This window comes from Electrona antarctica, assembly GCF_951216825.1.
Source record: "Electrona antarctica genome assembly, chromosome: 22".
NCBI lineage: Eukaryota > Metazoa > Chordata > Actinopteri > Myctophiformes > Myctophidae > Electrona > Electrona antarctica.
Genome location: NC_136805.1, coordinates 16,556,591 through 16,583,438, shown reverse-complemented (window position 1 = coordinate 16,583,438; position 26,848 = coordinate 16,556,591). Strand labels below are relative to the sequence as shown.

Sequence of the window (26,848 nt, the reverse complement as noted above, 5' to 3'; positions counted from 1 at the left end):
AAGATTATGTAAGAAATGGTTAAAAATGAACCCCATGGGACATTATTTCAGCTTGGCACCTTGCAGAATCTTAAAATACACCCTTCAAAGATTAAGAAAATAACTGTTGGAATGTCAAAATCCACCTAAGAATTTAGTAAACAGAAGTATAAACAGAAGTATAGTCTGAACGTTTTCAGCTATTTTTTGGGGTGTTTTGAGTCAAGATGTGCTTGAATCTTCATAATAACCTCTTTTTTTTTTATTCCTTGGGTCCTAATTGTATGGAAACAATTTGTCCCTGTATGTCAATAAGTATGCTGTTTTCTCTTGTCTCTTCATTTGCATATTTAGGTAGGGTAAGAAAGGGTTACAAATGAACCCCTTGGGACATTTTTTTTTCTTGGTACCTGGCAGAATCTTAAAATAGGATTCAGTTTACTAGAGGGTAGGCTTACTCTTATTTTGAATAGATCGTCCACCGGAAGTCTTATATTTTCTAGCTTTATAAATTTGCTAAAAATAACACACACACACACACACACACCGCGGGGGGGCTGAAGACGGTACGTGCGGGGCGATCATACGTTCATGGTGCCGTGCGTACGCGTGCGTGGCGTGTGTGTGCTTGCCTTGCCTTGCAGTGGCTTGTTGTTGGCACTGCAGACTGCCTTGTCTCGAACCTCTGTGTTCTGCTGGGAGGATCGAACCAGAACCAGGAGTGGACCCACAGTCCACACGGGGTGCCTCGGACTTGTTTGGAGACTTTGTACTGCAGACAGTGGAGCTCATTATAAACTATATACTTCCGTCATCTAAAGGCAAACGGAAAATAAATAAAATAATCAACAGCTGTCAAGTTAAGGTGAGTGGAACTGGATGTTCTTTTATTTGTTAATTGCATATTGGATAACATAAGTGACATATGCATTACATTGTGCAGTTGGAACTTACTCATCATGCATTTGTATTGCGGCGGTATAGTCTTTATGTTCTGAAATATCCACATGTTTGAACGTGCACATCATGCACATTTCCATTTCACAATTATAATAACACATTGTTTAGATACGTTTGTGTTCATGGTTCATTTATGCTGCAGAGTCTTTTAAGACTTGTTTTGTTATAAACAGTTAAAACATGAACGATAAAATCAGATTCCTGGCTGCATGCATAAGCATGCATGGGCATTCAACCATTCATTCTTCTGGGCCTGTGAATATTATAATGTAATACTAATCACTCGACATTTTTACCGTGCGTTCACTAATCGATGGATTTGCCTATAGGGCTGTTAATAATATGACCACCAAATAATTTCAGAGATTTGAACAATAATATTTGTATTCTTGGGGTGATCTGCTTCCTCTAAGACCCGCCCCCATGCTTCTGGCACAGAAACACATGAGCCTAGCAACCACACCCCCTACCACACCCCCATGAACTTGAAACTGATGTTTACTTACTTACAGTATGGCTCTCCTGTCTCTTGGCAATCCCCTCCCTTGGCTTATTGCACCTTAGCTGCAGCCAGGCCAGCCACATGTCTGTCACGTTCATATCTAGACTAGAAGCACTGGTTCCCAATGACCCCTTTTCCACCGGTTGGTTCCCAATGACCCTTTTCCACCGGTTGGTTCCCATTGGCGGTGGAAAAGGGGTCAATGTGCGGTCCAGGGTCCCCCAGGGGTCCTTGATGGGGTTCCAGGGATAGCCCACCGGTCCGGTGGAAAAGGGGTCAATGTGAGTGAGGTCCAGGGACCCCCAGGGGGCCTTGATGGGGTTCCAGGGGATGCCCAGCTATGTGAATGATACTTAGGAATAGGAACCAAGTGGACCTTTGAAGGTCTGTACTAGACTAAGGTTAAGAGCCACTTATTTCTTTATACTGGTAAATCCTAGCTCTCATGATGGATTGATTGATTGATTTGATCAACGTCTTTATTGACAAATGCATATACATGAACATAATATTTGTATATAATCCATCAAAAATATTAAAACACAAATAAGCAAGCTTATTTCCATTGTTGAGTGCATTGTGTGTAATCTTAGTGCCACATGTTGGAAGGTGTCAATGGTGTCATTCATTATTGACCTCATGATGATGACATGTTCTTTCAATTGGAATATCTGGCCTGGTTTCATTGTTATGATCACTGTTTCCAAACCTTTTTTCTTGGAGCCCCCCTTGGATTTCTTACTTCTGACAAAGCTGCCTTAGAGTGAGACCCATGACCAGGCATAACCCATGCATGCCATGTACACACATGTTTTTCGGACATGTTCACCACTTAAGCCGTATAGAGGTTATGCGCATGTCGCATGACATCATCCTCATACCTGGAAGTTACGTGGGAACGCCTACTGAGTGGCAAAAAACACTGACAGCCCATACATCCAAACAGCAATGTGATTGCAATAAACAACATTAAACTCACATTGTCTCTCACTTTGCTGCTCGATTTGCCACTGACTTTATGCATGTGCATACCCTCAACAGTCAATCCTCAGGCTCATGTGTTAATTAATATACTTCACATGTTAGAAATACACTCCGGCTTCGTTTGCCTAGACATCCTGATTGGTACAGAATGTGTCATGGACTTCTGGTTCAGTCAGTAATTGATGACTTTGCAAGAGGAGTCAGAGACACTTATATAAAGGTGGTGGTGAGTCTGGTGACGGTTGTGCTTTAATTACATTAGGAGTACACAGTACACAGATCGCCGGCAAGGTAGCACGGTCAATAAACACAGGGATCAGACGTTACTTAACTTATACCCTAGTGTCACTAGGACAAGCTGTACTACAGTAGTTGACGAGCTGTACTAAAACAATAGCTGTTTTGTCTAAGCGAAGACATATTGACTCTTAAGTTATTACATGCAAAATATCGTATCATTTATATAAGGTAAAAGTGAAGGTCGAAAAGTATAATTCTGACACACAATTCTTCCTCAAACTGCAGTGACACCAGAACCCCCTGCCAACATGGATCATGAGATGATGTTCGACATGGAGGAGCTCAGCACCAAGCGGGCCCACCCTGCTCCTCGCAGAACCGCCGTGGTGTCTACGCAGCGGAGCGTTTCTGTCAGCGAGGACGACGACGAAGACTACGTCATCTGTCCCATCGTCGGCGACCCCTCCAAAGGGATCTGTGACTATCTGAAGTCACTGGTTCTCTCCAAATCCCTGTCCAGCTCCCTCCCAAAGAGCAGCTTTACTTTCCAGGTGAGCCACGGCTTCAACATCGATATTGTCAATTATACATTAACAGGTAGTTCCGACGAAGGATCATAAAGCAATCTGATTGGTTGAAATAGCCATCTACCTGTGCTTCAAACCAGCATGATGGAACTCCCAGCCCTGGGCCTAATCACATTAAATAAATCACTCCGCACTGCAGTCCGCACCTGGTTATATGGAACAGCTGTGCGCCTGTGTCGCGCTGTCCTAGCCTACTGGAGGGAAACCCAAAAACAACAAATAGCCAGTAGCCTGCCCCGTTCAGAAATTGATTACCGGTATATTGTTAATTTTGATTTATTTGGTGGACTTACTTGCGATGAATGGTTGGAAGAAGAGGATGAGAAAGAGAAGAACATCGAGAGATATGTTGCAGTTGTATTGTCAAAAGAAGACCTCGATAACTTGTGTCCTGTGTGAAGTACTGTGCCAGAGGTTTATAGTTAATTCCAGCTTCAGTCCCATTTGACAATTAAAGCATACAGCACAACAAACAATGAGAAACATAAACTCTCAGCAGGACACATAATCCAAAGATACACACATCACACCCACGCCCAATATCAGCTAATAACAATGACCAATGTATTTGTCATTTGCATTATCAAATAATAAAAAAAACATCATTTGCATTCAATGTCAACTTTTATACTGGAGCACAAATGTTATGTTGACAATCAGTCGGTTTCTTTACCTCTACGTAGAATGATACTGAAACAGTGATGGAGCCTCGGTCACACGTATCTGAACAAGCTCGGGTATGTTACAAACGACACATTCTATCTACCGACCGCCTTCAGCAATAACCACCTCCACCGCCCTCTGTCCTTCTACCATTGTTTTCCCTTTTAACACTTTATTCCTTTAAGCATATTGTTTCCCCTTTTCGCACATTCTTTTACCTTTAATTTAACCTCATTCCGACCTTATGATCTCCAGCTCATGAGGAGATAAAGAACTGCTGCCGAAAGTGTCTAACCGGAAGTGCAGGGCTACGGGTTGTCCAGCCTACCAAGACTATTCCTGTACTTCCTATACTTCTGGCTAGCTGTAGTTCTCTTCCTATACTTCTGGCTAGCTGTAGTTCTTTTCCAGGCTAACATTAATTCCCTCCTTTTTTTTCAACCTCTCTGGTTATTTCTTTTCCCTTTACTTCCTTAGCTTTTGTTTGCAGCGCACTGTTTTACTTTTTGTTTCTCCTGTAACTGTCCTACACTAATGAAACGGCTGTAAAAATGAGTACCATTATTGTTTTTGGCAGCTTAATAATCAAAGTTTAAAATACCCACGCCTGTTGTGGAAACAATAATTCAATAACATACTATATACACCACACTTTCCTTGATTGATTTTACCAAGGAAAGTTAATCTGGATTAGGGATGATAATAGCTGATATTATCCGCTGAAATGTAGATTTTTATGTTAGACATTGAGGGAAATTAAGATTCTCCGATTTTTTTTTACAAAAATGCCGCTTATCAATTAACCGGTTAATCAATCGATAAGGTTATCAAAATGTATCAATTATCAATGAATGAATGAATCGATAATTCCCATCCCTAAATCTGGATCACAAGATGTGATGATGAAGAGATGGTGTTTCTTCATGGGATAGGGATGGAAGGATCACGTACTGTACTGTACACTGTCGTGTGAAATCTGAGCAAACTGAGATGATGTCCTACAGTCCTAGTTGTCTCCCCAAAACACACACCTCCTCCGTGTATCTCACATGTATCCTAGTTGTCTCCCCAACCCAAAACACACACCTCCTCTGTGTATCTCACATGTATCCTAGTTGTCTCCCCAACCCAAAACACACACCTCCTCTGTGTATCTCACATGTATCCTAGTTGTCTCCCCAACCCAAAACACACACCTCCTCCGTGTATCTCACATGTAAATAGTTCCCTCTAAAAATAACTTGTACTAGAATTTCAAGTAGGAGAGGCAACCAATCACATCAGAGAGAGTAGTGGTGTTGCATAAAGGGCAGGGTTAGGGTAAGGTTACTAGTGCTACTGTAGGTCACACTTGGATCAGGATTAGTTCCTAAAAGGTCTGCGTAACGTCCATGCAGTCATGCACTAGATGGAATCAAATTCAGCTACCGCCTGTAGTAATTGATATTGTCATTATGAAATGAAGGCCCTTGTTTGACTCCCAAATATTGCATATACTGTACCACAATTAATTCCAAGCCACATTTAAAATGTAGGGCAAGTTTGTATTGTTTTCAACCCTTTTGGTTAACTAATTAAATAGTTAATTAAATATTGGGACAAAATCGAGCCCACATGTCATTGTCTGCTATATTTTGAGTGGCAGTCTTAAATCTGACTTGCAGAAACCCTGAGTGAGTGTAGCTGATGTGTAACTTAACACAGAGCCCGCCAGAAACGTAGTAAGCGTAGAATTACTTTTGTCTGGCAGCCCCTGTCAGAACCGTAGCCTACGTTTTCTAGGATTTATATTCCTTAATCCATGTTTTGAGCCGTTCGAATCGTTAGCTGCCGCTCGTTAGCATAACAGTGTAAGTGGGACAGTGGCCGTGGCCATTTTGAAGATGCGTGCGCATCCACTTGCATTCTATGTGCTGCTTTCAATGGCCTGTATCTCCAAATTGGCGCAATGAATGTCGTTTCTGGTGAAAACAAGGTTTTTCAACGGCCGACAGCAGGCGCTGTGATACTCGCGGTCGGGGTTTTTTATGCACCGAGCGAGAGACCAACAACCGGTCAAGACACCACACACAGCATTATGTCATCGTAACACCCGGTTACGGATATTTGGCTCTTGAAAATAAGGGTTGCAAGCGGAAAACCTTGGCAATGCACAATCAATAGATTAATTAATCCTGGCGGCCATTATAGCATTGTAGCTTCCTCCCTAGCTTGATACTCATGTATTATTTCACAATCTCTTCATATTTTTTCTTCGAATCTTCTTAATCATGTTTGCTATTTTCTATTTTCTGCATGCGCCTCAGAGATGAGGCAGGCTGTAATTTCCTGTTGTTGTTTTTGTTCAAAAGTTCATTCAAATCTTGATTATCTGCGCTGTAGGCTACTGCTCCCGATCTGAGGTCTGTTGACTGATATGTTTCTCTGTGGTCACTCACAGGCACGATGGAAAACAGCCATTGAGAAGGCCAAGACAATGCCTGACCCCTGGACAGAGTTTCATCTGGAAGAGAATAAAACAGAGGCCTGCACTCGCTACAGGTATTATAACTACCGTAATGGGTATTATAACATAATGTGGATCTGCGAAACGATCTGCGAAACGATAACACCCCACAAGTTCGGACGAGATATTATCTTGTCCGGACGAGATATTATTTTGTCCAGACGACATAATATCTTGTACAATATATTATCTCGTCCGGACAAGATAATATCTCGTCCGGACGGAAGAGATAATATCTTTTTCTTACCATGGCCAGTTTGGCCACTCAGAGATGTCTTGTCCTGAGCCAATAATTTGATAGTTTCTAGTGCTCCCCGGCCCACAGGTTGGGAATCGTGTATTAAGGTATTATTAGCCTTTGTTGGCATTTGCAGATCAATATTTATCCTTTATCGAGGCACCATTGGCTTTTCAAATCCTATGTAGGTCAGTATCACTGACGCTGACCCTTACTGTTGACAAACATTTGCCCCTTTCTGCATGGCATACTGACACTGTGGCCCATTGACAGGGCCAGACTATTACTATCTCTCCCTCTGTGTGGTACACTGCGTTCCCAATGAGGGCTGCATGCCAAGCTACATTAAGTTAACAAGAACAAAGAAGATTAGCAACATAACAGCCAAGACTTTTCACTCAGCTCAACACCCAAAAGATACATTTTCATGTGTCCCCACTCCCCGGTACCCAAACTTACAAAAACACATTATTATGTCCTATTTTTAAAATGGAGACAATAGCCGCGTTGTGGCCCACTGTTTTGAAACCAGTGGTTATGGTCAAACTACTGCACAGTATTATCAGGAATGAAACGGGATGAGAATTCCTTTGCCTGCCTGTGCACAGCCAGCGTTTTTCCCTGTTTGTGTAGTGACTCACCGGGCGGGCATCCATGTGGTTCTTACATAACAGCCACTGGACGAGACCGCAGAGCAGATGTGGTTTGGAATGTGCTGCCTGTTGTTCTCCTCCTCATGTAACTGTACTGTATCTATACCGTTTTCCCCCGCTGGCATTGTGCCATCCCCTCCACCGAGCTCCCTGTTGTATGAAGAGATTCACAGAGTGTCAGAGTGACAGACACCGGTACACAGTGTTCCGGTACACAGTACACACAGTGTTCTGGAGAGGCTAGGAGTGTGTGTGTGTGTGTGTGTGTGGTGTGTGGTGTGTGTGTGTTTTGGAAGCCCTATTTCAAAAATCTCAAGAATAGCTGATCTGTGTTGTGTAATGATATATGGGCCAAACCGATCGGTCGGGCCCTACCTTTTTGTTTTGACTGGGAAAAATGGCACCTGCCTATGCAATGACAATAATCATTAACTCAAGATATCTCAGAGGCAAGTCAGATATTGACACACTGATCCCAGACATATCGTGTGTGATTTTCAACCAATGGTCCGAGGACCACCAGTGGTCCCTGAGGGGGTTCCAGATGGTCCCACTACCCAGCTAAATGATGTAGAGTTGGTAACCAAATGGACCCTTATTAGATCTTTATATTCAGTGATTTCACTTAATTCAAATATCACTTTTGTTTTGTTTTGTTGTGATAATCCTCCCTAGAGTGTGCTGACCATAAGGAGTTCCTCCCTGTCCCCAGTTGACCCCTGGGGTCAAAAAACCTTAGGTATTCAAGTCTGAATACCTGCCAGGCCTAGCCTGACACTCAGCCTGAATTTTCATTTTGTTTCCGCCAGAACATGTTTTTGGTGATGGGCGTGGCTAGCGATTCAGGGTTGGAGCCAGGCTGTGCCAGGCCCGTTTTCTAAATTCTCCCATGTAGGGGAGAATGTAGGGCAATTGAAAAAGGTCAGTAATGTAATAGAGTTGAAATCGCTGTGTTGCTGTTTGTTGCACAGACAGCAGGGTCATGGGGTCTTCACTGTGACGTAAAACATGATCCACTTATAGAGTCAACCAGCCTTCAGTTACGTGACGGGTGTGTTTTGATTATATAATTAGAGTGCGTGGAGCTAAACTCGCAAACCGTTGGACCGATCAGTGCTTATTAATGTCTTGTGTACACTGTACACTGCCAGTAGGCCACAGAACTATTGTTTTTTTTTCATATAATGTTTTATACTTTTTTAAATAATAAAAAAACTTAAATTGTTATAATGCAGGGCGCCATATATGTCTTTTACACGACAAAAGTCATAAATGACACATGAAGTCAGATCTACATTGGAGCCACGTTCACATGTGGGACCCTAGAAACTGACAGAGCCTAGTGTAGACAGAGAGGGGCTGAAGACAAACACAGACAGTGTGTGCATGTCGGCAGGGGGCGGCTATAGTATCTGAATGGGTAGAGTAAGGGAAAATGAAAGTTCCCGCCGGTCTATGTGACCAAGTGTTCCCGAGCAAGACACATAACCCATAAACTGCTCCCCGGGGGCTGTATTAAAGGCACTTCCTCACTGCTAATAATAGTTAGGACGGGTTAAATGCAGACGACAATTTTAACAATGTGCTGCAGTGACAACAAAATACCTCAAGGTTGTAGATTGGTTATTTTACTGGAACCCCTTCGATGACCCCCCGTGGGTCCCCAGCCGCCCCCCACTTTGAGAACCACTGGGTTTATACTTTGGCTATTGAAAAACAGCAGATATACAAGCTTGTAGCATGTCACTTTGTGCAGCGATACGAGCTTGCAAATCTGCATTTGTGCAAATGTTTCAACGGGGGGGTAACCTTTAACCTCTTCATATAATTTCATAACTCTCCTCTTTTCCATTTATATATTTACCATTTCCCCCATCTTTTTTTCAAAAAGATCGGCCAAATACAATTTTGGGGGTCCTTGACATGAAAAAAGTTTGAGAACCACTGATATAGCAACATATGTATTTTTTTTTACAAAACTGTTTTAGAATCGGCCTTATGCTGCATTCAAATGGGATCAGGCAAGCGGTAGACTGCAAACCGGAAGTAATTTGGACGGGAGCAGGACGGTAAACGGAACAGGACGGCATGGCAGCCTGGCAGCCAGAACCGGCGACTGCAGATGGAATCAATGTTAAAATATTTAATCTTTTTACCGTTCCGTGCCGTCCAGCAGGAGGTGCCGTTTGCCGTCTACTGCTTTCCTGATCCCATGTGAATGCAGCATTAGGTCTTAGTGGTTAAAATAACAAACAGCATACATCCAGTTAATGTTTCATTGACTTGGTTTCCTTCCTTTCAATGAATGGAAACAAGCCATAGCTTTCTTGGATAAATCCTTTTAGCAGACCTTGTATTGTACTGTACTTTGCTGTGCTTGCCCATGCAAACTGTTATAATGTATACAATCAATCAATTCCTGTTGTCCTTCTCAGGTACAATGCCATCACTGGGGAGTGGTCTGAAGATGAGGTTCACATCAAGATGTCTTCCAAGGTAGGGCTGCACGATATGGACAAAATTTCACATCTCTGTATTTATGCCAAATATTGTGATATCGATTCAATATTACCGTTAAAATGTCATATTCTATATTTTAAGTGTTGCAAAATTGAAAACTAAACTAAATTATTTTAAAAAAGTGTGTTCGTGAGTTCACTAATGCACTGGACCAGGGCACACAGCAACAGGAGCATGAACTATATAATTATATAGATGCACTTTACACCTTTGTACTTTCCTTGTGTGTACTGTATGCTTTCAAATGCTTTGTTTCCTAATGTAAGGTACTGTACTTTGTAACTTATGTTTTTATGTGGGGACTGCGGATGGAAATTAGCATATGGCTAAATCCGGTGTATTTACATTGCATTTTATATGCATTGTCCCATCTAAATAAACAAATAAAGTAAAGTAAAGAGGGAGAAACTGAGGTAAATTTTCCGAGGCTAAAACCGAGGGATGTTGCTGGTTTTAGAAGTGGACGATATATCGACGATATATCTATAACGCGATACCATTGCCTTTTTGCGATACTGATATTGCACATATTCATACCTCTAACGATACGATAACGATATATTGTGCAGCCTTATTCCAAGGTATTGGCCAGACTCATAGCGTGGATTGACTCACTCACACGTTCCCCAGCGTGAGTGAATCCACGTTATGAGTCTGGCCATTGCCAGGCTAGCTGAAGGCTGCTAGAAAAACAAGACAACTTTATCCGAGGATAAAAAAAACTCAATGGACTAAATTGGTCTGTGTGGTTGGTTTCCCACAGATCTTTGGGAAAGGAGCCATGAGGGAGTGTTTCAGAACGTAAGTCCCTTCTCTTTTTTTACTTAAAAATATTGAAATTAATGATATCCAAAGGCTATTGCCCTGATGTTCCGGCTATAATCTCAATGCACTGTCAACGATGTGGAGCGATATCTCCTTTTTTTTAACCCAATGTTTCTCTCACACTGACTGTAAGGAACAGAAAGTGGGCCATGGTATTATTATTTTTAGACGGGCTATTGTCTTAACCTAATGATATCCTTTTATATCTAATCTTTTCGATTTCGAAGGCCCCCAGTCCGGGTTACACTCTCAGAGTTACAGACCCATAACGATCCAATTGGATCCCTGGTGGTTCCCGGACCCCTTGTTGGGAACCAGTGTGATGTAATACACCAGTGGTTCCCAAACATTTCAGGTCGAGAACCAAAAGAGAGATTAAACGTTTGCCCGGGACGCAAGAAACTAGTGAAAATAGCAGATCTACAAGCGCACAACATGTTGCTTCGCGCCACATTGCAAGCTTGTAGATCAGCTATTTTCACCATTTTCAATTTTTTCAATTCATGGAATTCTTAGATTTGTTTCATATTTGTTTTTTAAAAACATATTTAAAGTAAAAAGCATTTTAAATATATATAATGTAATTTGCTCAAGTGTATTTTGAATCCCGGACTTTTTCCAGTATTGATACTTTTACAACAATCTGAAGTAAAACAATCTGAGTACTTTTCCCACCACTGTATACATTCCACACAGCGTGCTCAGACATGCACCCTGACCCACAGAGAGTATAGGCCAGCCTCAGTCTCTGACGGCTCAGTCTCACATGAAGCCAAAGATGGTAATGAATCTGATTGAATGATGAACCCAGCAAACTAAACCTTCTGAACACTGCAGGCGGTATATTAAAACCCGACCTCCATATATCGATCTGGACAATATGTTGGCCATTATTTGGCCTTTTTTGACGCAGCCGTGCAGCCGAGCCGATGTGTCCATATTGTTTTACCACTTTCAACCTGGGCATGTCATTATTATATAGGAGATAATGTTGAACAGTTTAAACGATATTTATCTGCCATTTTTTAACATTATTGAAAAGGGCGTGAAAAGTGGTTTGGCCGATATTGTGTATTGTCATTCTAGGCGAACATTTTCCAAAGTTGGTTAGGAGTATGTATGTGTGCATACTGTACAGTGAGTGTACACTACAGTACTCTGTTGCTACTCTCTCTTCCACACCCTCTGCATATATTTGCATTTTGTCATTGAAACAATAAAACTTGAGTATGCTGCTGTACTTGGTTGGCAAAGTCCACCCCAGCGATGGGAGAGGAAATACCCTCCAAATGTTGCTCTGGCTGGTTGCCCCAACGTCTATACCATCTCTGGGAAAGTCTAACCCCATCTAAGAACTAAGGAAGTCAAACTAATAAGAACAAACTAACTCCTGAGGTGACTTATTAACAGCTGTCCAGACTGCTGGTGTGTGTGTTTTTGGAGTACTGTTTGTCCTTGATGGTGGCAGCTGGCTGGGTGAACAGGCGGTTTTGGGGTTGGGTGAGGTCTTTGATGACCCTCAGGGATTTCCTGAGGCAGTGTTGCGTGTACAGCTCCTCCGAACTGGGCAGATCAGCTTCAGTTCACAGCCAGTGATCTGTTCATTCTCCGTGCCTTGCAGTCTCTGTTGCATACCAAGTTGCTTGTAAAGAGGCTTTGAAGCCAAATTTCTTCAGGCATCCTGAGTCCATATAATATCTCTGCAAAGATTAGTGAACACACAGATGTAATGTGTGTTCGCTAGCACTGATTTATGAAAAAAAAGAAAAAGATGGCTAAACGGGTGGAGTTAGCTGGTTTGACAGATAGTTTGAGAATCCAATTAGTAGAGGAGCATAGGAAGAGATAAGGGTGATTTTGTGCTAATTCGTCTAAAAGCGCCGATATGTTATATTTCCTTGTTTGCTTATTCATAAATAATTTATGTACACACACACACACACACACACACACACACACACACACACACACACACACACACACACACGGTATATGTGATCATGTACTAGTTGTAATTGATCATGATTTAATTATTCATCTCAAAATCATGAAGGCTGCTTTGACCTTTGAGACAAATTTATTAGCATATTTAATGCTAATAAATAATAATAATAATAATTCATACGATTTATATAGCGCTTTTCTAGGTACTCAAAGTTGCTTTACAGGACAAATTAAATAAAAACAACTTTATTAGGAAGTTGTAAGAGTTAAAAAGGTTAGGACCACTTCACCACTTTTCAACTTCTTGATATAATTGGTCCTAACTAATGTTCATGATAAAATACCACCATTTTTTCGTACTCAGTCTGTGTCTCATAGGAGGGCTGTGGGCAGTTCAGAAACCCGTCCACCAGTGACATCATCGATGGTGAATCCAAGCTAATAGAAACGGCAGGCTTTCTTTTCCTGAAAAGTTGCAATGCAAAAGTTGAAGCCATCGTTGAAGCCAATACAAATCTAAATATATTTTAAAACAAATCTTGTTTAAAAAAGAATCTGCCTAATGATGATGTCACTGGTGGACGGGTGTCCGAACTGCCCAAAGCCCTCCTATGAGACACAGACTGAGTAGGAAAAAATTGTGGTGTTTTATCATGAACATTAGTGAGGACCAATTATATGAAGAGATATTGAAAAGTGGTGAAGTGGTCCTTTAAGTCTCTAGGATTTGGTCATAATTGTCGTTCTCTCATCACAGGTCGCTCACCATCCTGTCTTGTCTTTTTGTTTTTGCGTCTCTCCAGGAAGAAGCTGTCCAATTTCTCCCACAGCAGAGACTGGAAGTCGGCCTGTAACTATGTGACCAAGAGATACATGGAGCCAGTGGACAGAAATGTGTACTTTGAAGACGTCAGACTCCAGAACGAAGCGAAGCTGTGGGGGGAGGAATACAACCGCCACAGGCCTCCTAAACAGGTATAATACAATCTCGCCACAGACAGACCCCAGTAGGCCCCATAAAAGGCCCATAGCAATATTCCAGTGCTTCCCAACGTTTTCTGGATCAGAGCCCACTGAAAATATATATTTTTTCCTATTTTTTTTTGCCCACTTTTTTGTAACCCATTGTTTTTCACCCGATGTCGATTTTCTAATGTAATCCTGGGCACTACACTCCCTCTGCCAACCTAAGGACCGGGCTGACCTCATGCTTCCTTCAATGCATGAGGAGTCCAAGCCACTTCTTTTCACCTGACGGGGTAGTTTCCCAGTTGGACGTAGTGCAACCTTCCAGGCGCCCCGGCATTTTGTTTTTGCATTTTTGTTCTTAATTCATGAAAAGTTTAGCTTTTTTGTTTTTTCGAAAATCTTTTGAAATAATAATAATAATAAAAATGTGTCCGTGACCCACAAATGGGTCCCGACCCAATGTTTGGGAACCCAATGTGTACACTCATCATTTGAAATGGGGAAAAAAAGATAGTTGAACCACTTGGTGTAAATGCTCGTTTTCAGTTGGACATCATGCAGGTGTGCGTGGTGGAGTTGAAGGACCGCCCTGGGAAGCCTATGTTCCATCTGGAGCACTACATCGAGGGAAAGTACATCAAGTACAACTCCAACTCTGGCTTTGTGAGAGACGAAAACATCCGCCTCACCCCACAGGTAGGCAGTGTTATTTTATTAATAGCATTTAGGGCTGCAATAATTAGTCGAACTAATCGATTTTTAACCGACTGTACAAAATAATTGATAATTTAAAGGACCTATAACATAAAATTCAACCTTTTCAATTTCTTATGTGTTTTTGGGGCTCCCATATGTGTTTTCTATCCCCACAAATAACCAATTTTGAACAATCAGGCTTTCATATCATATAGGTGTTTTAATGGAAATTGCTCTCGGGAACAGCTCAACTGATTTTGGCCTCATCGTGATGTCATCAATGTCACCCTACTTTGTATAATTCCTCCTGTTCTTCAGTCTTCAGTTCCAAATTTTCATTTCCACTTTGTTTACAATGTCCACCATTGTTGATTTTCCAAGCTGGCATGGAATGGAAACAAGCCTGGTTTTATCTAGTATCAGTATTATAATGACTCAAATATTAAATAATCTGCATATCAGCGCCCCCACCACCTCAGGAAATTGTGGTACTGCAGCTAAAACTGCTTTCAGTCCAGAAAGAAATGACAAGGCCTGGTTATATCAGAGCGGTGATTGAGGCTCAAACCATTAGAAATAACTTTGAGGGACATAGACAATATGATATTAAATATGAAAAGCAGTTTTAAAATGCATGTTATTTGCGCTTTAATAAAAAGGGTGCATTTGTCCAAAGCGCTTCACACTGTTCATTACATTCACCCATTCACACACGGATGGCAGAGACCTGCTCATCAGGTCAATATTTAAGGGTTCAGTGTCTTGCTCACGGACACTTCGACACTAACAAGCTGTCTCTGCCCCCCCCCCCCCCCCCCCCCCCCCCCCCCTCTCTGTCCCAGGCGTTCAGTCACTTCACGTTTGAGCGCTCAGGTCATCAGCTCATCGTGGTAGACATCCAGGGTGTAGGAGACCTGTACACCGACCCACAGATCCACACCGAACAAGGAACTGACTATGGAGACGGAAATCTGGGTACAATTCTATTGATCTCTCTCTCTCTCTCTCTCTCTCTCTCTCTCTCTCTCTCTCTCTCTCTCTCTCTCTCTCTCTCTCTCATCTTTCAGTAACATTTATTGAAATGGGGACAGACTTGTTGAAATTAAAAAAGGGGGTGAATCAGTGTTTGTGAATATAGGCCGTTCGCTGGTGCTCATAGTTCACATGTGCCGGAGAAGCTTTGCATGGATTAAAGTTCTCAGTCGCCACGATTGATATAAATTAAATCATCGTTATGAGATTAAAGAGTATTAGAATGGGTCAAACTAGCAACAAAATACAGAATTCAGAAGCATAGTCCATGAAACCCTAATGGTCTGGGATATTTCTGTATCTTTCAGGTGTGCGAGGCATGGCGCTGTTCTTCAACTCCCACATGTGCAATAAGATCTGTAAGGTCATGGGCCTAACGCCCTTTGACCTCTCGCCTGCAGAGGCCGACCAGCAGGACAGCATTAACCAACTGCTGGTCAGCAACTGTTACGTACAGTACTACTATTCGCTATTTGAAATATAAATGAAAAGATAAAAAGCTAAATGTACCATTTTTTTATTCCCCCCCCCCAACAATCCTACAGAAGTCAGCCAAGACAGTGCTTCGGGGATGTGAGGAGGTGGTTGGCTCTCCTCGTACGCGCACCATTTCAGGCAGTCGTCTGCCTCAGTTGTCCCCGTTGTCAGAGACGTCTTCTGTGGACGACGGCGAAGGGGACTCCTTCCCCTGCTCCCCTCACATGTCCATACCTGGATCCATACCGGTACCCGGTTCCTACAGCAAGTCCCCTTATGGTAAGTCATACCTGGATCCATACCTGTACCCGGTTCTCAAAGTGCGGCCCGATGACTCCCCGTCCCGCCCTTACGTCCCGCAAAATGAGTTACTAATCATCCCTATTTTGTGCATGTAATTACAGTCAAAAAGTTTAGAAACATTTCAAAACTGTTATAATGTTGTCACTATGGTTGAATATTTTTTAATTTATATTTATGAATCAAATATAATTATTCTACTGTTCTACTGCCTGTTGTGATTAGTATTGTCTGTCTGTCTCCTCTCCCAGGTTTGTTTTGCAGTAGCATAGGAGAACATGAGAGACACCGCAGTGACAGCACCAATGAACACAGCCTTGTGAGTCAGCACACCCTGTTACACTGAATCCTCCCAACCACATCTGACCAATTTAACCTTTTTCATCCCATTAAGACCCAAGGCCGATTTACAAAAATTCCTTCTAAATCAGCAGTTCTCACACTTTCAAGATTTGTCATGAATGTTCCAAAATGGCAGATTTATGTATGTATTTCATATTCCATCCTATTTGGCTCACATTGGCTTCCAAAGTTTACAGGATTGGCCCGTTTTGAACAAAATGCCTTAAATCATGAACGCAGAGTGCAATTTATATGAAATGTTGCACGCACATTCCTACTAGGCAGAGGAAATCCCACCCTTTTCATATTGGCCTGTCATAGCGACACCAGCAGGTGGACTCTTGCAAAACACCTTTTTTGAACAAAATGCCTCAAATCATGACTTTGCTATCAAGCATAAGAAGAAATGGCACCCTTTTCACAATGGCCTATTATATATAATAGGGACAAGAGCTGGTAAAGACAAAAAGAAAGTGCTCGGAGGAGCACTTTTAGTTTTTCACATTTCCTTTTCTTCCCTTTAGGAGTCAGAGAGTGGTGGAGACAGTGGCTACCCCAGCGAGAGGAGAAGTGAAGGAGATGAAAGTGACCATGTTGATGGGGTAAATAAATACTGGCATTCAGCCCTTCCTCCCATAGGCCTATGTCTCAGCTTAAAACTAGTCTGAATGTTTTGGGGATTAGATAAATAAATAGTAAATGGACTCCATTTACTGTATGTAGTGCCTATCTCCATGTCTTTCTCTTGGCTTGTAACCTTAACACTTCCACTTTGCACCTGGCTGGGAAAGGTCAAGCCCTACAGTGACAGTAGACATTTTATTTTAAGATTAAACATTCACTGCCAAATGCCCCCTTGTTCTCCATTTGCCACCATTGCCTTCCATGTGATTTTACTCACCTTTAGAATATTCATCTTCATTAAGATCGCACACCGGATCGTTGGTAATGAGAGAGCCGTTTGTTGTGCTTTCGTGAAAAAGATCTGTTTGAAAAAACAGATAAAAAAAGAGAAATATGAGGAAGTGAAAAAAGGCTCGGCGTGGTAGCTTGGTGGGAGGAGACCGGGTTTCTCAGCTACAGTACCAGCCCCAGTGAGACTTGCACAGTTGACCATGTGCTAGCCAATGGTGCCATCAAGTGGACTGGACAAACAAAAAACTCAAAAAGATGTCAAAAGATGTTCAGTGAGCACCACTGGGGAAAAGAAATACGTTCTTGGCAGGGAGCATATGAATTGGACTAGCAAAATAATACGTGTTCAGGTGAATCTTCCGTAAAACCCTCATAAATGTCACAAAAGCACAGGTTAAAGACTCAGTCTGCGACTTTCTTCAACTGGTTGGCAGTTTGTACATACTGTAGGTTTATTACGACGATAACAAAACAAAACATGCAGATTTTAACTTAAAAAAAGGAAAGAAAAATCATACGACTGAATTTTGAATTTATCTGTTTTTATAGTCTGGTTTTGGATGATGATGCATGTTGTAGACTAGGTGTCTGATAATGTATGTTGTATATCATCACGTAGGGCCGTGCTCGCTACACCAGACACTATTCCGAGTCGGACGAGGACAGTGTCAGACTGGTAAACCATCAGGACTGAAGTGTGCCTTCATCACCCTAAATAATCATCACCATTAATCAAGCCACCCTTTCTCTGTCTTTTCTTCCAAGGTTATTACAGTTTTGAGTCCACCCAAAGTATCATAACTGGACTTATGTATGAAATAAATTGACAAAGACGAAAATAGCAATGAGCACTATTAGACGTCCGTCTAAAACCAGGCTAAAACTGAAAAGAATACGTTTTTTTAGCAGTCTAGGCTTAGCTTAGACGTTGATTAGCCGTTTTTTAAAAGTCTACACATATCTATATATATATATATATATATATATATATATATATACACACACACACATTTTAGCAGTTTTCTATATCTGTTGAAACAACGTTGTTTCGACGTCTAATCTAAGCCTAGACCGCTAAAAATCCTTCAAATGCTCAGTGGGAAGGACATTTTCTCTGTGATTTTAGTATGTTTTAGCAAATTTTCTAAACAGAAAAAGCCATTTTAGTTAACTATAATAACCTTGGTTTCTTTGTCACTTGTTTCTCCCCATATCACTTAATCACTGGTTTCTCCCCATAGCTAGATTCTCCTCTTTTAGTCCAGTGGTTCTCAAAGATGGGTCCAGGGACGCCCAGGGGTCCTTGAAGGGGTTCCAGAGGATCCCCAGTAAAATTATGTATAATTCGGAACCAAATGTACCCTTATGGGTCTGCAACTCTGAGAGTGTACAGATGTTATATGTGCACTCTCAGAGTGGCTGGGAGTATGGCTTAATAATGCATAGCAAACTGGGCACCCTCAAGTCACATGGTTTGAGAACCACTGTTTCCTTTCCTTTCTCTGTTCCCTCACGTAGAGGAAGATGGTTGCTCGCAGCAGATCTAATGCAATCGTCACTTTACAGAGTTACTCTCCTTGTGACACTACGGACAGGGTGATTATGTTCTCAGAGACCCATAACCACCAATCAGGGCCTCTGGCTGTGCTGTGTGTTGTGGTGCAGTCAAAATGCGCTAATCTATACAGTGATGCGATCTATAGATCACCACTGTTATGTACTGTAGTGCCTGGCAGTTTTATGTAAGTGTTATTTTTGAGTGAGCAGATGAAAACGACCCTGCTGTCTGTTCTGGGCATGTCATGTCAGGCCAAAATGTGTCTAATTGGGCTCAAGGGTGGTGTAAGTGTTAAATAGCCATATTTTCCAAAATAAATCATTACCATGGTGTTTGTTCAGTGACAGCGGTCTCCCTGTCTGTCCAGCGTGTTTGTACAGTGACAGGGGTCTCCCTGTCTGTCCAGCAATTTAGTAAATAGAAAATACAATTTTCAGGTCAGGATATCCCATCAGGAGAGAGAACTGGATTAACAAGTGAAATTGGGAAGTGATGAAACGATAAGCAGACCGAATTGGAACATTCTTAAAATTGGAGCTGATAAATCTCTCATGATTGGATGAAATTGTTATCCCGACCTGAAAAGATATTTTCTGTTTTCTAAAGAACTGGAGGAGAGACGGAGAGACCACAGGCTTTTACTAAACAACTCTATAGCAGTGAGGACAGAATATGGCGTTAACCTTTTAGCAAGCATTTATTTAAACAAATATATCACACTTACACCGGCTTTAAGTGGTTACATTCTCATTTGCATAGAAACTAAAGTCTACCCAGCAACCTGAAACATGCACCATCTACCTCACCCACTCCTTCTCATCACTCTACTCACTGTTTTGGCTGTTTTGATTAAAAAAAACAAAAAAACAGCCTGATTATCATGTTGACAATAATCAGCTTTGATGACTGCTTGCTCACCAAGATCCTGTTCCTGCTTTTAAACATGATTGTGTGGCATAATGCCAACGGGCATGTACTCCTCCAGTACTCGGCTAAAGGCTGACACATTTGACAACCCTAACCTTAACCCAGTGGTTCTCAAACATTCTAATTTCACAGAGCCCGATAACTGAGTGTACAAATGGAATGGAATTTGTACGCTCTCAGAATTCCAGACCTGCATGGGTCTATTTGGAACCCCCCTCAAGGGAGGAACTTTGAGGGTCCCTTGATGAACCACTACCCTAACCATTTCAATTTCAATTAACCACTTGAACCCTAGTATCCCAATTCTGGGGGGACCAAATAGTTCTGCCAAAATAGTTCTGATCTAGAAGCTCACTACACGTCACAGAACTGTGTCCTTGTAGATCGGCTATTTTTGGCAAAGGCGTTTGGTCTAGAGGGCAACTAGAGCAGACCAAGTACAGAGCCAATATTCCAGTCTAGTTCAAGAGGTTAAAACACTGGATGGAGTACCCACACAAAAGCAAATTATTACAAATATGACATATTTTCAACTGAAAAGAAAAACAAACCGTTGCACATAGACCTTTTTTCTGTTGAGAATGTTGTCAAGTCGTATTAATCAGCTTTGTGTGAAGTGTGTGTAAGACTGTTTTGTTGTTGATTCTAATCTTTCATCCATTGGTGGTGAGTCTGACTTTCCCTGTCCCGTGGTTGTCCTCTGTGCTCTAAATGTGTTTGGGTGCAGCTGACAGAGGAGAAGTGGAATTTCTATCATTCTTCCCGGTCTCATGTCCATCGTTCGTCCTGTGTGGACGTGGAGGTGACCAGACTGTGCAATCTGCTGCAGCAGAAGCTGGGCCAGTCGGTCCTGGGGAAGGTGAGCGAGGGCCTGCTGACATCATAAAACTATCCATGAGTTCATTAGCAATTATTATATCAATTTATTCAATTGCATTCGTCTTTTGATTAGCAATCATTACTATAGTGTTTGGTCAGTAACAGGGGTCTCTCCAGCTCTAAAATTAGAGTTTACAATTTTCAGGTCGGATTATCCATTTCAGGATATTCAATACAGGTTACAGGGTAAACAAGTGTGAACTTGTAAGTGATGAAACAAACAAAAAACAAGATAAACATTCTAAGGAGATATGGGAGACATCTTTATAGCAATGATTACTATTGTAAAGTCAGTAAGTTTTAACCTTAAAAGAAATAGAGAGAAAAACAAAACAAAATATCACTTACTCCACCTTTTATATTGTTCACAATATAAAGAACAACCTCAAACCTGTTTCCCAGGTCCACCTGGCGTTGGTGCGTTACCACGAGGCGGGCCGCTTCTGTGAGAAGGACGAGCAGTGGGACCAGGAGTCGGCCATGTACCATCTGGAGAGAGCTGCTATGTGTGGGGAGCTGGATGCCATCATAGCCCTGGGCAGGTGTTACATGCAGCTGCCCCATCACATACTGCCAGAGATGGAGGTGGAGGTAAGCTCTACCGCGGCCGTTTTGTCCCATCCACGTTGCAGAGTCTCACTCCCAAATGTCCGTCTTAATTTGAAGACTCACCACTCCACCTCGCTATTCCACAATCTCCGAATGCTATATATAGTCTGGAACTACATATCCCGAAAGCCAAGACAGGAAGCTATCATCAGTTCGTCATTTCCGTTCACGATAATGTATTTTAAAATAACTTTTCACGTTTAAGTAGCAAGCTATACTGCCCTACAAAGCCAAAGTGCAGTAACTACATTTTTGAACACCGACTTATTTGTGTATCCTTGGAAGGAGAAGGCACTTTTCGTATTGGCACCTAAATAAATGCTAGCACCTACATAATGCTTGCAGGCCAGCTGTAAAAAAAAGTATTAATTATTAAAATCATATTACGTTATGAATTGGGCCTCCCGAACCCTAAGGCCGCCCCTGTCTATACACTTCATGTTAATGCATTGCACACGCATGTTGTCTCTATGTGTATACACTTCATGTTAATGGACGCGCCTGTTGTTTATGTGTGTACAGGACAACGCAGGGCGGAGGATGAAGGGCTTCAAGTACTTGTTGCAGGCTGCCGAGGCTGGGGACAGACAAAGTATGATCTTGATGGCCAGAGCCTTTGACACCGGAGACGGTCTCCCTGTTGACAAGTCAGTGACAAACAAACATGCTACATAGTTACTAATCAGTATTCCACTTTTCAACCTTCTTTTAAGTGCGTACGGCAGTGTTTCTCAAAGTGGGTGTTGTGACACAAGTCCAAGGGTGCCTCAGAACACTTTGATAATATTTGGAATGTATCTGTAACACTTCAGTTTAACCACTTAAACCCTCTACACTTCCGAGTTGCACTGTGCTTGGTGAGTTATTTTTCAATCTACACCAAATCTCACTCCAAAAATAGCAGTCTGTTTTTGGAGAACGTTCAAGTGGTTAAACGTCAAGTTATTTTCAGTCTATGCTATAATGGAAACAGACAATCTCTCACGTTTTCCTTGTGACATACTGTATCTGAGGGGGAAAGATTTGCATATTTACATACGGTAATATGGCATAAGATTCAAGAAATTCAAGGGCTGCCGTGGATGAAAAAGTTATTTACAGGCCGGGGTACCCTGAGTCAAAACGTTTGAGAACCACTGGCATACAGAATAGTATGTTTCGTTTTAGACATACCAATGAAGCCACACTGAATGTCAGTAAAGTGCCCCATCCTGTGACAAAGCAGGAGTGCTACACATACATGTTCCCATTATTTGACAGGTCATCGGTTCCAACAAACACCTGCACTCTACCAGTGTTAGAAGTGTAATTGACGTTCAACGAAATACATCTAGAGTTTTTTTAAGTGGCTCAGAAGGTCTTCCTGCTTCGTCCTCAGGAAGCGAGACTGGGAGGAGGCGGTGCACTGGTACGAGACGGGTTTAAACACCACAGAGGACGACGAGGTGGGAGAGTATGACAGCATGCAGGGAGAATCTCGCCACTTGCTGCTGGCCAGGCTGGCAGAGATGTTCCAGGAGGGAGGCCACGGCATCACTGCAGACCCACAGAAAGCAGGTATGGAAATACAGATAGGCCTACTGTAGATTTTATTGATCAAGTAGACTAGTACAGCATTAAAATGTCAATCAAAGCCAAACGTGAATCAAAACGTGGGGTGTTCTGGGCTCATTTCTGACTTCATGCTGCATCGCGGTTACAATATTATAACGCTTCTAAAGAGAAATCAAAATAATAGCGTGATTTTTAGGAAGTTACAGGAAGCTCCCTGCAATCGCCTGGTACCACAGCAGGGGGCACTGGAGGACTTAGTGACACAGTGACACACTAAAAGTGTCACAGGGGACCATCACAGCTTTAATCCATTTATACAGTGCTTTGTCACATGAGAAATACTAGCTCACAAAGCATTGCATTATGATTATGTTTTGTTTTGTTTTATCTGAAAATGTCTAAGGTTTGCATACATTTGAACATTTCCCCCTAGAATGATGTCATGTGTTCCTCCTCCCTCCAGGTGATCTGTTTACAGAGGCAGCCGACGCGGCCATGGAGGCCATGAAAGGCCGTCTGGCCAACCAGTACTACATGAAAGCTGAAGAGGCCTGGGCACTAGTAGAGGAGGAGGAGTAACTACAAACTGGATACATATCTTTTTATTACAATATATAAATACACGTAGAAGGAAGGCACTGAAGCATCTCAGACAGTTTGAGATAACGTTTTGATGTATCTGTCACATCTTCGTCAGGTCCTGACATGACCTGACGAAGATGTGACAGATACATCGAAATGTTGTCATTTTGTTGCTTTCACCCTGTTAAATAAAAAAGGCTCAAACTGTCTGAGATGCTCCAGTGCCTTCCTTCTACCTGCTACCAGTCCTGCTTCTGAGATGCTACCAGTCCTGCTTCTGAGATGCTACCAGTCCTGCTTCTGAGATGCACCGGACCGGCCTACCACAGGCTTGAGGCGCGGTGGAACCCCCTTGCATATAAATACATGTCTTTGTTGAGAGATGTGTGTGTGTGTGTGGGGGGGGGGGGGGGGGGTTTATTTGTCGAGTTTCAGAGATGACTTTTTGTAGCTAATTATTGCAAGGAATGTAGAGCCAGACAGACCGTTGTGTCAACCAGGCCAATATGTCAAAAAGGGCTTTGTTTGAATGATTCAGGATTCCACCCTGAATGTTACGTTTACATTATTTTTGATGACATTTTTTTATTTTGTTGTTGTTCCAAATTCTGCTGCTGCGTCTGTCTGCGTGTGTGTGTGTGTGTGTTATCTCTACTATGCAGCAAAAGGCCGATGCACACCTCAAAAGGCTGGTGACAGGTGCGCAGGGCAATAGAGCATATGATGAAAAGGGTATCTTTGAAAGACAAAGAAGAGGTCCCGCACACTGCCAGACACTTGCCAATCTCATTGTCTGTCCTGATGAAGGTCTAAACGACCGAAACGTCGACCACATAAAGAGCAACATTTTTTGGCAAGTGTCTGACAGTGTGCGGGACCTCTTTCAAAGATACCCTTTTCATCTCTACTATGCAACCATTCAGAATCAGGCTTTAGATGACTTGGTGTTGGGCCTATAAACTTAGTCATATGATGAGTAGCAAAGATAGCAGGACATTGCAGATCTACTTCACATCGCATGGCAGCAACATTTCTAATATATTTTGTATATTTCGAACAAAATAAACGGCACGGTTTGATTGATTGAAACCTTTCTCAAAAAGAACATCGAGGTTTAAAAAGAAAAGGCAGTTCAAACACGTGAGACATTGAAATAGCAAAAATAAAAACACAAAAGTAAAAAGAAGAACATTCTGAGGTAGGAAGATTTGCAATCAAGATATGCCTATTAAATTGTCCAGTGGCTAAAAACTAATAATTCATCTTTCTGCCTCTGTTTCTTTCAGTATGCCTGTGTAATCCTGGGTTAAATTGTATGTTGCATACATGCTGCTTTGGTGCTAAAAGTGTTAAATAACAATATCTAAGGAATCAAAAACACAATGGTTCATTGTTTTGTTTGTATGTTACTACATTTAGAAAGGGTGTAAATAAACTTTTTATTCCATCGTCTTGGTAAATTGTGTTGATTTGTGATTTCTTCCTAAACATTTTAAATAAAGGATTAAACTAGAGAAACAATTATTTTATGGAAGGGCATACATATGAATATGAATTAATAGTATGATAAAAAAGAGTTACTTAATCTGTGATTATATATCAAATATTTATTGGCAGAGTTGGGTCCAAATACATAAAAAAGAAACGGAACATGAGAAAAAAATCATTAAAATATACAAATAAAAATACATGCACTAACTTGTTGCTTTTATTTACACAGGAGTAGTAGCAGCAGAGATGTACCTACTGTGGTACATCAGTATATGGAAGGACTCCAGTATACTGGTGTTATTCTTCGGTCTGCTGGCTACAGGTATCGTTACAGTACATGTTTTTTTTTTTTTCGTATATACTTCCGATATACCATTTTTTTCCCTCGACACCAAATATCTTTGCTGATAACTGCCGAAGTTTACATTAGATCAACTATTTTCACTGGATGTTTGGCCCAGAATAGGGACAGTGGTAAATGCCTAATGCAGCTCAGACCGTGTTGAAAGTGAAATCTATTTCCCTATACCTCACACTGTAAACAGCAGATGGCCACTGAAAGAACTATGGTGATTATAACTGTCATGTATCCATGTATTATGCTTGAGTTTCACATAGACTACATCCCCTGCCTCCAGCAGAAGTGAGGCTCCATTCGATGAGTTAACAACATAGGTAGGTTGATGTCCCCAGGCAACAACTATATGCTGGCTGTTTTTAAACAAGTAGGCTCCTGTGCCATGACTTGCTCCTTCACCAAAAATGAAGAAATTGAATTGGTAGACACCTTTCGTCTGTGCAGTGAAGACACCTGTGTATGGACAATAGATTTAGTTTGTAATGTAATTTCCACAGGAACAAAACGGATAAGAAATGTGATATTTTTGTCAATCATCCAGCTGTTTTTTGTACCGATGATTGGAATCTATTCTAATGATTATGCAAAAATGATTACAATTAGCTGAAATTTCAATCAGGCAATTATGAATAATTGTGAACTTTGCATGTCTGCATGGTGTTTTACCTATTCAAATTCACCTACCTGTATTTTGGTTATAGGCATTGCCAACATTGGTGATAACACGTTTGTAGATCACGACAGTGTCAACATTGTAAGGTCCCATGTTTACAACTCCAGATTCCACAAGTGAGGCAGAGAAAGCCACTTGTTTGACTGTGAAACAAACGTGACACACTAAGCGGATACCTGAACATTCATGCAGTCCAGTATGGGCCTGTAAATTCACTCATATTTTCTGCCTTACCTTCATTCTGCCTCTGTAGAAACTGTACTTCAAACTCTGTGGCATTTGATCTGGTTTCAATGGTTTCAAGAGCAGCTGAGAATAACATGATATTATTTAAAACAGTCATATTTTAAAACAATTTTGTAAAAGAAATAATCAAGACTATTTTGTTATATATACAGTGTTGAACTATACCTTTCATCAGACTTCCACTGTCCTTCACTGCTCTTAGCTCCTGCTGGGTCTGTTGCAGATCAACACGCTGCTCTGTCATCAGAGTCATGTTTTAAAACACGTAAAATATTTCAGAAAAACAATGTAGTTATTCAGTACAGTATATCTTAGATAAATTACTCTAAACTCTGTAGGATTATGTTAGTAGTGAGTAAAAAAAGATGGGGGAAATGGTGTGCGTACTTGGATAGTTTAGCAGCAGAGTTCTCATAATTGTAAGTTTGCATTTTGGTAAACATTCATTTATGGTTTTGATATATTGATCATTCCATGGCCTCTTTAATTCTTTAGTTTTTCTTTTAAAACATGAATTAAGTAGTTATGCATACACTGCAGTGTATGCATAACTACTTAAAGGACCACTTCACCACTTTACAACCTGTCTTCATATAATTGGTGCTCACTAATGTTCATGAAATACCACATTTCTTTTCG

General features: G+C 41.5%; 1 protein-coding gene across 2 annotated transcripts; it reads left to right on the top strand.

Moving 5' to 3' along the window:
* Positions 1 to 532: 532 nt before the first annotated feature.
* On the top strand, positions 533 to 24,889 carry eef2k (eukaryotic elongation factor 2 kinase). Of its 2 annotated transcripts, XM_079492630.1 has the most exons (20): positions 533 to 844; positions 2,951 to 3,216; positions 3,936 to 3,989; positions 6,356 to 6,456; positions 9,748 to 9,808; positions 10,596 to 10,633; positions 13,405 to 13,576; positions 14,117 to 14,266; positions 15,109 to 15,241; positions 15,607 to 15,734; positions 15,844 to 16,054; positions 16,327 to 16,394; positions 16,942 to 17,019; positions 17,952 to 18,008; positions 20,545 to 20,676; positions 21,099 to 21,287; positions 21,828 to 21,952; positions 22,684 to 22,862; positions 23,323 to 23,809; positions 23,893 to 24,889. In XM_079492630.1, the coding sequence occupies exons 2-19, from the start codon at positions 2,974 to 2,976 to the stop codon at positions 23,436 to 23,438; spliced, it is 2,235 nt and encodes a 744-aa protein (XP_079348756.1). In that variant the 5' UTR covers positions 533 to 844; positions 2,951 to 2,973; the 3' UTR covers positions 23,439 to 23,809; positions 23,893 to 24,889. The 2 variants fall into 2 exon arrangements, with proteins under 2 accessions (XP_079348756.1, XP_079348757.1); XM_079492631.1 differs by lacking the exon at positions 17,952 to 18,008.
* Positions 24,890 to 26,848: the final 1,959 nt, after the last annotated feature.

What these genes read in the sequence shown, in the direction of transcription:
- eef2k (XM_079492630.1), top strand. Translation starts at nt 2,974, where the DNA reads ATGGATCATGAGATGATGTTCGACATGGAGGAGCTCAGCACCAAGCGG. An exon ending in AGAGCAGCTTTACTTTCCAG is followed by an intron (nt 3,217 to 3,935) that starts GTGAGCCACGGC and finishes ACCTCTACGTAG; the next exon opens with AATGATACTGAAACAGTGAT. An exon ending in TGCCAGAGATGGAGGTGGAG is followed by an intron (nt 21,288 to 21,827) that starts GTAAGCTCTACC and finishes ATGTGTGTACAG; the next exon opens with GACAACGCAGGGCGGAGGAT.